Below are 10,737 nucleotides of genomic sequence, written 5' to 3'. Positions count from 1 at the left end.
TGTGGATTTCCTGCCCACTGTCACCCTGAAGGGCCGACCTCTTGCATTGCTTGTTTGTGATGAAGCATTGACGCCTTCGAGCGGGGCACTCTCACCCGCAGAGATGGGAGGCTTCTGAGAACACCCAGCCTGTAATTCTTCTGTTTTCCTCAGAGTGGCTAGCTGACAGCCTCGGGTGGCACTCCTCTCTTCCCTACAATGTGCCCCGTCCCTCTGGGAGCACCCCCACCCCCAGGGGCGGAATTCTGGGGAGCAGGTAGGGCTCAGGAAAAGGGAAGGAGCTGGGTACACTCTGCGGAGAGAGCTGGCATTTCCAGAAGGCAAAAGGAAACCGACTGTTACCACCGTGTTTCCTCACGCGCTCTTTGGTATCTGGTAAACAGCCCTGGAAGACGCCAGGTGTGCCAGGAGGAATGGAACCCGCGTGCAGCGCTGGCCACCAGGAACCTCCTGCCTCTTCTCCCCACCCCGGCTGTAGGCGATCCAGGCAAGGGGCAGAGACGCGGGGCAGGAATCTGGGAGCACGGGTGACACCGGAGACAGCTGTGTCCCCAGCGGCCTCTCCTGCTCTGTCACCTCAGACCTTGCTACTTTGGTAACCTTGGGGCCAGCACAGTGGCATAGAAGGTTAAGCTTCTGCCCGCAGTGTCGGCATCCTACATGGGCTGCTCACTTCCGATCCAGCTCTCTGCTATGGCCTGGGAAAGCAGCAGAAGATGGCCCAAGTCCTTGGGCCCCTGCACCCGCATAGGAGACCCAGAAGAAGCTCCTGGCTCCTGGCTTCAGATCTGCCCAGCCCCAGCCATTGTGGCCATTTGGGGAGTGAACCAGTGGATGGAAGACCTCTCTTTATCTCTGTCTCTGGCTCTTCTTCTTTGTAACTCTTTCAAATAAATAAGTAAATATTAAAAAAAGAAAAAGAAACTTGTAATTGTTGGCATTTTATAAAGGACCGTGAAGGTTACCAGTAGCTCACAGGGGAGTTCCTTAAAAAGGGGATCTTTATGGTTTCCTTGTATGTTAGGGCTGACAGTGCAGCCCAGGTAACCGCCGGCCTCCTCTGACCACTGCCCGAGAGCCGCCTGGCCTCCCCCTGCCCAGACGCCTTTCTGTCGTCCTGCAGTTAGGGTCACTGTTTAACTTCTAGTCTCTCACGGGGGATACAGGACAAAAGTCCCTATTCTAAAACCGAGAACTTCTACCCTTTCTGGAAACCTCTTGAACAAACGAACATTGTAAAGGAATGGATAAAGTTAAAAGCAGCAAACCAAGGGTGTGTGTGTGTTGCGGATGAGAACCACTGAACATCAGGTTTCAAAGACTAACGTCAAGGTCATGGGTCTTGTCCACGTACGTTCCCCATTCATGGAAGGTGGCAACTGAGGCATGCAGGAACAAGACGGACCAGTTGATGCCCACACTAGAAGGCAGCTGTCATCCTCCTTCTGAGAAATCTCTTTCTTCCGGTCACGGGGGCAGGCTCAAGCCCCAGAAAGGAGGAGAGAGAAAAGCAATGCCATGCTAAAGACTGCAGGAATTTTTTAATTCATTTGTTTTAATTACAATCCGTAATAATAATATCAGTCTATTTTACAAGTTAAGTGTATGAGAATGTATGAAATAGAAATGGTAGGAAAAAACTAGGCGTGGGTCAGGAATACGAAGTTTTCCAAAACCAAGGGCCCAAGGAAGAGGCAGGGAGGCAGCAGGTAGGCATCTGCTCGTGGTAGGTCCTCCCTCGTGTCTGCACGGGAAGTAGTCGAGGCACGGCCCCTGCCTCGGTCTGGGGTTGGGTGTTTAGTCTGGTCAGTGAGAAAAAAGCCATCTGGTTACCTACACTGAGCTGGTCCCCTGGTGGCCGCAGGTGGGTTCTGCCATAGAGGGAATCAGGGGTGAAGTGCCAAAAATCAAAGGTGTGGAGGAAAAAAGAGTAGTTTCCTCCTCCCTCCCATGACCCCCAAATCTTGAAATGCACACACATTCTTCTCTCAGACGTAGAAAAGTCTCACTCTGGATGTGCTTACAAGAAGATCGTCGTCAAAAAACTTTGTTTCTATGATAACGTTCCCACTGGAAGCAGGGGGAGAAAAAGGGTGAGAGAGTGAGCACGTTAGGCACGAGATTCCACTCCCACACACCAGTCTCTCTCTGGCTGCGCTGGACCCGTATTCACCCAGAGCCTCAGCCTGGGGACACTGAACTCCCAAATCCTGGCCTAGATGGGGTTGGAAGCCTCACGTGATGTCTAACTTACGTGATGGTGCTAGCCCCTCAAGCCAGTGCGTGTCCCGGGGGTACTCTGAAGGCCTTGCTGGCAGGCCCTGCACGCAGGGAGCGCGAGGATCTGACTGCCTGACTTTTGGACACCGGCTCCGCGGACAGTGCCGGCTGGATTACGCACGGAAGCCTGCAGACCCTGGCGTGGTGCCTCCCCCTACCATGCCTGCTACAGTGGACAGCTGGGGTTTGGCGTGTCTGCTTCTCTTCTCCTGACTTTGGGTAACAGCACTCTGCTCTCCATTTGGGGGACACTCCCCATTCCTCCAGTCCAGGTATCAGCTGAGTGGCTCCTCCCTTCCTTGCCCGAGGGGTGGGCCCAGGACCAATCTGGGCCAGTCAGACTCTCTCCTTGAGCAGGGTCCTTCCCACGCCCGCTCCTCCAGGAAAGCGCCATGGATTCCTGCCCTGCATCTTCCAAGCTGTCCCAGGTTGTCCCCTTCCTCCTTCAACTAATAGTCAGAGCCTGTTTCTGTGGCTTGCAACGAAAGGGGCCAAAACAATGCACCTGCACTGTGATTCGTTTTCCTTGGGGGTTTCTCAGTGACCTCACCAAACCACTCTTGAGCTGAGTTAAGGGCAGCTGTTTTGTGGGCTTCTACAAACTATCATGTTTTAGGGGCTCTGAAAAGTGAGACGTGACTTAAAGACATTATCAAGGCTGGTGCTGTGGCATAGCAGTTAAGTCACCACTTGTGACGCCCGCATCCCAAATGGGTGCCTGTTGGAGTCCCAGCTGCTCTATTTCTGATTCGGCTCCTTGCTAATGCACCTGGGAAAGCAGTAGAAGATGGTCCAAGTGCTTGGGCCCCTGCATCCGTGTGGGAGACCCAGAAGAAGCTCCTGGCTCCTGCTTCCATCTGGCCCAGCTCTGGCTGTTGTGGCCATTTTGGGGGTAAACCAGCAGATGGAAGATCTCTGTCTCTCCCTCTCTCTTTCTATAACTCTGCCTTCAAATAAAATAAATCATAAGAAAAAAAGAAAGAAAAAAAAAAATCTACCTCACAACACCACCACATTAGTTTCAGGGGAAAAATGTATTCAAACCATAGCATAGCATACACATAGGTAAATACGTAGTTATAAAGACATTAAAACAATGTTATCACAGACTTCCTGGTTTTATTTCCTGAAAGAAATCAGGCCTGACCAAGAAGAAGTCTAATGAAGATTAATAAAATATAAACACAAATAAAATGCCCTTTTATACTACTCGGTACTTTTCCAGAATAGTTAATAACTAGTAGGTACATTTCTGCTTGTAATTAATTGTTAAACGGGTAAATAAGGTAATCAACATCTGACTGGCTGACAGAATATAAAAATATATTCTGCTGTAATTAAATCTACTAGGGTACGCATTTAGCCTAGCAGTTAAGATGCTGGTTAAGACCCTCGGATTCCACGTGGGAGAGGCTGGGTTCAAGTCCCCACTCCGGTCCCAGTTCCAGCTTCCTACTAATGCATATCCTGGGAGGCGTCAGGTGACGGCTCAAGCAGTTGGATCTTTGCTACGCATAAGGAAGATCTGGGTTGAATTACCAGCTCCAGCTTTGGCTTCGCTTAAACCCTGGCCATTGTGAGCAGCTGGGGAGTGAGTCTGCCTGCCTGCCAGCCAATCTCTATCACTCGAACAAAAACAAAAACAAACAAACTATGACCGGCATTGTGGCACAGTAGGTAAAGCCACCACCTGTGACACTAGCATCCCATATGGCGCTGATTAGAGACCTGGCTGCTCCATTTCCAATCCAACTCCCTGGTAATGTGCCTGGGAAAGCAGTGGAAGATGGCCTAAGTGCTTGGGCCCTGCACCAACGTGGGAGACCCAGAAGAAGCTCCTGGCTTCAGTCTGGCACAGCCTTGGCCACTGTGGCAATTTGGGGGGTAAACCAGTAGAGGGAAGATCTCTCAGAGTTACAGAAAGGCAGAGAGAGAGAGAGATCTTACATCTGCTGGTTCACTCCCAGCCATAGCTAGGCTGATTCAAAGCCAGAAGCTTCCTCCGGGTCTCTTAAACAGGTGCAGGGGCCCAGGGACTTGGGCCATCTTCCACTGCTTTCCCAGGCCACAGAGAGAGCTGGATTGGAAGAGGAGCAGCCGGGACTCAAACCAGCGCCCGTATGAGATGCTGGTACTGCAGGCTGGGCTCTAACCCGCTGCTCCACAGCGCTGGCCTCCTGTGTAACTCTTTCAAATAAATAAATAAATCTCCAAAAAAATCCATTAGAGAAAAAGCTATTAAAAAAAACACCCTATTTACAAATTCTATGTGGCTTTCACAAAGAGCCTCCTGAAAGAGATGATCCGATAGTACAGTCATCTGTGGGCTCCCTGTCAGGCCCCACCACTGAAGCACTAGAGGAAGACTAACATCAATTCCTGAGAGATGGCACGTGGGCAGTTACTATGCTTTCAGACATTTCTTTGAGCAGAAAGCACTACTATTAGATTATAATTTATTTTCTGAGAAACTGTACCCAAACAGTATCCTCTAAGCCAGAATTGGGACTTTAGCAGATTCCAGAAAAGGAAACCCAAGTCCAGAGACACCAAAAGCATGACAATCAGGAAAGGGAAGAAATTAGAATGAATTTGGTATATATAAGCTTTATTTTTCGATTTGTTTGAAAGGCAGAGTGACACAGCAATCGATCTTCCATCTGCTGGTTCACTCCCCAAAAGCCCACCAACATCCAAGGCTGGGTCAGGCCAAAGCCAGGAGCCATGGGGCTGGCGCTGTGGTGCAGGAGTTAACCTTCAGGCCCTGGCCAGAAGCGCTGGCATCCCATATGGGCGCCGGTTCTAGTCCCAGCTGCTCCACTTCTGATCCAGCTCTCTGCTGTGGCCTGGGAAAGCAGTAGAAGATGGCCCAAGTCCTTGGGCCCCTGCACCCACGTGGGAGACCCGGAAGAAGCTCCTGGCTCCTGGCTTCAGATTGGTGCAGTTCCGGCCGTTGTGGCCAACTAGGGAGTGAACCATTGGATGGAAGACCTCTCTCTCCCTCTCTCTGTGTAACTCTTTCAAATAAATAAAAAAATCTTAAAAAAAAAAAAGAAAAAAAAAAAAAAAAGCCAGGAGCCAGAAACTCCATCCTGGTCTCTCACATGGGTGGCGAGAACCCACGCCATCACCTGCTGCCTTCCCAGGTGCTTCAGCAGGAAGCTGGATCGGCGTGTGAAGCAGCCAGGACTCAAACAGGCACTCTGATGTGGGAATGGGGTCCCAAGCAGTGGCTTAACCTGCTGTGCCACCCACCTGCCCCGGATCTGGTGTCTATTAAACACCAGCTTCCTTCCATACCACGTCATTTTATGTTCACCACACCTCTGTGGGAGAGAAGTATTCACGCCGTGTGTGGAGATGGAAGACGAAGGCTCACAGAAGTGCAGTACATCCTGCCCAAGATGACTTAGCTGGTCAGGGTGAACCAGGACTTTACAACTAGGTCTAATCCAAAGTTTTGGACTCTTTCTCTCTGTCATGCTGTCTTTTTCATAAGACAAAGGTCAGTAACCAGTAAACTAGGATACCCTGGATACTCTCTTCCCATCACAGCTCAACCCAGTTCCCTGCTCACTGAACAGAACCAGGAGTCCCACCTGCCTGGGATGTCTGCTTCTAGACACACTTCACCGTTTCCTGAGACCTGCGCACTCACGTTAGGACGCTTGCTGGCATCATCTGGGACTCGGGTGCTGCCTCTATCAGGGACTGCCAGGTATTTGTGGAGTTGGGAATCACAAAGCCAAATTCGAAGAACCATTCTGAAGGAAGGAAAAGCTGGGGTGAGCAGGTGCCTCCACGTAAAACTTAGGGATCTTTGTCTCCTTCCTGTAAGATGAGCCTTTCCTGCCCCGAGAACCACCAGAGGAAGCTACCAGAAACCTCCCAGATCAGAGGCATAAAAAGGGACAGTAAGTGTGGGTTCTGATGCGCTGGCGTCTGCAGCCCAGGGCCAGCCAGCAGGATGCGAGGCTGGGTGTGAACACCAGAAGTAGCCTTCTCCCTTGGGATTTTAGCTTGCAGGTGCCTGGGTGCCCTCGTCTACGCCACGGGGAGGACTCAGCACAGGGTGGCAGAGCCAGGTCCACCTTAGGAGACTGTGTGCAGAGCACTGCATGCAGCCCTGCTCATGGCCACGGCCGCCATGACCACACGGCAACACCAGAGCAGTGCCGAACCATGCGCCCACAGCCAGGCTCCGAGCGCCAGACCCTGAAGCCCCTGGTGGTGGCCTGGTTTGGCTTGGCTTGACTGGGGGTCCCCAGTCTTGCAGGGTGTTGAAGTCCTACTACAAACTGACGTGAGAGGAGAGGTATGGAAGCCCTGCCTTGCCCGCTGGCCCTGCCGCCCACCGCCCTGCGCTCAGACATGCAGGGCCATACGCATGTATGCAATACCTTCTAGGCACTGCCCTTTGAAGTAAACTTTCTGCTCCAGGCGGAATTTCTCCATTTGCTCTGCTGAAGAGAAGTTCAGCTCTCGGGACACTGCTTTGCACTTGAGGATTTTCTTGGGGACACGGGCTGATAAGAGAAAAAGAAAGGTTGAAGCCATTCTACATAAAATCCACATGCCTACGATGCTTCTAGTTTCCGGGCGTCCCTTACAGCTCATGCAGGGACATATTCCGCATGTGCCATTTCTGACAGTGCCTTGGGAACTGCACTGCGCTTCTCAGTGGAAGGCAGAGGCCTCTGACTGGAAGATCTGGGGGAGCCCAGCTTAGTCACCCCAGGCCTCACCGCTGCTGCCCTCGGGCCCAGGGACGCTGGGCTATCTTTGTATTCCACTCTGTTGGTTTCAACCTCTTAGTTTTTCTTTTACTTCATGGAGATAAAAATGCAAGGTTTGGGGAAGAAAATTGAGGTCTTAGTTTATATATGGAGGTATTTTCTAATGCTAAAATTTCAGTACAAAATGGGTTTTGGGAAATGGATAAAAGAAATGTAAAAAGGAACAAAAATGGCAACAAAACGTGAACCAGCAGCTGTGTCCTGGGAGCTCACCCCCTGTTAGGTGAGCGCTGGCTTAGCTCCCCGTTGCCCAGGCTCTGTCCTGGTGTTGGTCACAGCCCTACACACACAAAGTACCTTCATGTTCCACCCCAGGGACGGACAGGTCTTCAGTTCCTTGCCAGAGTATCTTCCCTGTCTCTGCATCCCGCAGGTTCATCCAGTTTCTGATCAAGCCTGATTAAGGAAAACAAGCTCTGAGAACGATCCTATGCAGTACTCTGGTGTCTCATGTCTGCCCTTCCTCTCTCTCCGCAAGTCGGCCAAACTGCTAAGCAGACAGAATGGAGGAGTCCAGAAGATGTCTAAAGGCAGAAGCAGAGACCAGATGTTCTATTTACAACACACAAGGAAGGTACTTCAATAAGTTTGTGGAAAAAAGGAATTAAAATGTAAGTTTATTTCGATATACAAATTTTGAAATACATGTGTAGTTTTTTTCATGTTACACATTTTCTTTTCTTTCTTTCAGATTTGTTTATTTGAAAGGCAGAGTTACAGACAGAGAAGAGAGAAGAGAGCAGAGAGAGAGAGAGAGAGAGAGAGAGAGAGATCTTCCATCTGCTGGTTCACTCCCTAGATGGCTGCAATGGTCAGGACTGGGCCAGGCAGCAGCCAGGAACCAGGAGCAAGGAGCCACACCGTGTCCGGCTTTAACCCACTTCCAAAGGGGAGTGGTTAATTAACCCGATTGGCTGGTGGGCACCCAGGTGTGGCCAGGTAGGGGAATGAGGTCACACAGGGGCATGGCAAAGGCATCAGGTAGGGGCATGAGGTCACACAGGGGCGTGGTGAAGGCGTGGTCTTCCAGTTCACAAATCTAATCAATTTTAACCTGTATGCCTGCTTACTTCATAAGTACTTGGGCCCCTGCACCCAGGTGGGAGACCCGAATTAAACTCTGGGCTCCTGGCTTCAGTGTGGAACAGTCCCAGCCCTGGTCACTGAGGCCATCTGGGGAGTGAGCCAGAGGATGGGAGAGTTGTCTCTTTCTCTGTAACTCTGCCTTTTAAATTAATTAATTAAAAAAAATTCCCCACATTCAAAGTGTCCAGCAAATGCCCAAGTCATATTGCAGTAATCTGCAAAGCATCAAGGATAAAGAGAAGCTTCCTTCTGGAGGAAAACAAGTTACTAGATAACAGTCAAAGTCAGAATGGATTAAAAAAAATCAGAATGAGACTTTTTTTTTTAAAGAGAAATTGATGGAACAAAGACATAAGCCTTAAGCCGTTCTGGCTCATTGCCCAAAAGTCAGATAAACACTGGAATGTATTCCTTGCCCTTAAATCTCAATTGGGTCTCACACCCTATTGCCTTCATACCCACCCCTCAGGGCCACTTCAAAGACCAGTTCCAGGACTTCACCTCCGCCTGCTGCCCCCTACCCCCCACCCCCAGCCCTCCTAAAATATAAAAAGGCCCGACCCCTGTGGTCAGGGCCTTCTGCCACGTGTTCCATCAGTGTGCACATGGGCAGTTGGTCACCCACCTCTGCGCATTTATTTTCTCTGAATAAATGCAGTCTGGCTGTAAATTCATATACTGCCTCCTTTCTATTCTGAACCTGTTTTCCTAACAGATTCCTGGAAGATAGAAAATCGAGTAGTGCCTTTAAAATTCCCAGAGAAATGATTCCTGAAACAAACTAAAAAAAATTTTATTGTCTCAATAAACTAAGGATGATACACACTCCATCAACATGACTGGGAGAACCAAGGAAGACAGTATGGGAACCTAATACAAGAAGCTGGGGAAGGGAGACCCCAAGTGACAGTGGAGGAAGGTCCAAGACAACAGGTCGTTGCCTACTGGCCCCGTGTCCAGACGGGAGCAGGGCAGAAGCACAGGGAGAGGTTTGTTTCTAAGCTGAAGTTCACGGAATAGCTAACATGTTTATGTGGAAGGGATATTTATTTCATTAGGAGAGATTTGGGGGTCAAATTAAGTACAAAGTACAGAAAACCTCAGCAAATGAATTGAAACACAATATAATTATTGATATTTGGGAAAAACCAAAGCTAGTACTGGAAGAAAAAAGTAGTCACGGTACACTGCATGGCCTTACTGCAAAGTGTTGACGTAGCCATAATGAGAGAAATGCAGGCTATAGTTCCAGAACAATAATCTGGGTGTGCCGTGCTGGAAAACCAAATACCACATCTCACAGTGGGAAGCTGAGGACAGGGCCATAGTGCTCTTTGGGAATATCAAGATAGGGATGGGGGCCATTGCTGTGGTGTAGAAGGTTAAGCCTCCACCTCCAGTGCTGTCATCCCAGATGGGCGCCTGTTCGAGTCCCGGCTGCTCCACTTCCAATCTAGCTCCCTGCTAACGCGCCTGGGGAAGCAGCATATCCTGCACCCATGTGGAAAGACCCGAAAGACGCTCCTGGCTCCTGGCTTTGGCCTGGCCCAGCTCTGGCTGTTGCGGTCATGTGAGGAGTAAACCAGTGCATGGAAGATTTCTCTCCTCTCTATTTCTGCCTTTCAAGTAAATACATAAATAAAGCTTCACATACACACACACAAAAATCAAGATAAATTCCAATTAAATTGGCTAAACATAATTGAAAATACAGAGTCTTCAAACAACGCCCTGAGGAGTAGGTGGGCATTTGGTGTGGCAGTTAAGACGACCGCACTCTACCCTGGAGTGCCTAGGTTTGAAAACTAGTTCTGCTTTTATTATTTTTTTAATACATCTTCTATCTGCTGGTTCATGCCCCAGATGGCTGCAGTGGCTGGAGCTGAGCCAATCGGAAGCCAGGAGACAGGATATTCTTCTGGGTCTCCCACGTGTGTGCAGGGGCCCAAGCACCTGGGCCATCTTCCACTGCTTTCCCAGGCCATAGCAGAGAGCTGGATTAGAAAAGGAGCAGCAGGGACTCGAACCGGTGCTCATATGGGATGCCGGGGCTTACCCACTACACCACAGGTGCCGGTAAAGGGCATGCTGCCCTTTCCCTAACCCCTCCACCCCCTGGTTCCTCCCTCTTGTTGAGACCCTTGGTGCCAAACCAGACCCTTCCGGACTCCTTGCAAAGCAACTGGCAAAACAGATAAACTGCACAGGGCAGCTTGTGAACCAGACAAGAGGAAAGTTCCCTGAGGCTTCAAATACCTAACCCCACCCCCACCCCCGCACTGGCAAATTCCCTCCTTAACCAGATAAAAACAGCTCTACCTGCACCCTGTGCACAGTGTCTTTGAAGACTATCCCCACCTTTTTGCTTCAATAAAGCAACCTGTCTCTGTTGAGGTCGGTCTCCTTCTTCCGTCTCTCCTTTCTGGGGGTGTGAAAGGCCAGAACTATTCCAAACCTAACAGCAGTCCCTAGCTCTTCTCTTAATTCCAGCTTCTTGCTGGTGCAGACTTGGGAGGCAGCAGCGGTATCTCAAGTGGTTGGTTCATGCCACCCCCACGGAAGACCTGGACTGAGT

General features: G+C 50.1%; 1 protein-coding gene across 6 annotated transcripts in view; it reads right to left on the bottom strand.

Moving 5' to 3' along the window:
- Window positions 1–1,522: 1,522 nt before the first annotated feature.
- Window positions 1,523–10,737, bottom strand: part of PDE6D (phosphodiesterase 6D) — a 64,295-nt gene continuing 55,080 nt past the window's right edge. Inside the window, exons 1-5 of one of the 6 annotated variants that reach the window (XM_070070066.1) lie at window positions 8,788–8,812; window positions 7,374–7,472; window positions 6,681–6,806; window positions 5,939–6,044; window positions 4,872–5,126 (exon numbers count right to left, since the gene is read on the bottom strand). In XM_070070066.1, coding sequence (XP_069926167.1) covers window positions 4,985–5,126; window positions 5,939–6,044; window positions 6,681–6,806; window positions 7,374–7,472; window positions 8,788–8,797 — 483 coding nt within the window. In that variant the 5' untranslated portion in view covers window positions 8,798–8,812 and the 3' untranslated portion in view covers window positions 4,872–4,984. Of the gene's footprint in view, window positions 2,071–4,871; window positions 5,127–5,879; window positions 6,045–6,680; window positions 6,807–7,373; window positions 7,473–8,787; window positions 8,813–10,737 lie in introns of those variants that run through there. The other 5 variants (XR_001793659.3, XM_002712452.5, XM_070070068.1 and 2 more) reach the window with 5 other exon arrangements.

The sequence above is a fragment of the Oryctolagus cuniculus genome, chromosome 3 (assembly GCF_964237555.1).
Source record: "Oryctolagus cuniculus chromosome 3, mOryCun1.1, whole genome shotgun sequence".
NCBI lineage: Eukaryota > Metazoa > Chordata > Mammalia > Lagomorpha > Leporidae > Oryctolagus > Oryctolagus cuniculus.
Note: the sequence above shows the minus strand (reverse complement) of the source record. Positions and strands in the feature narration are given on the sequence as shown.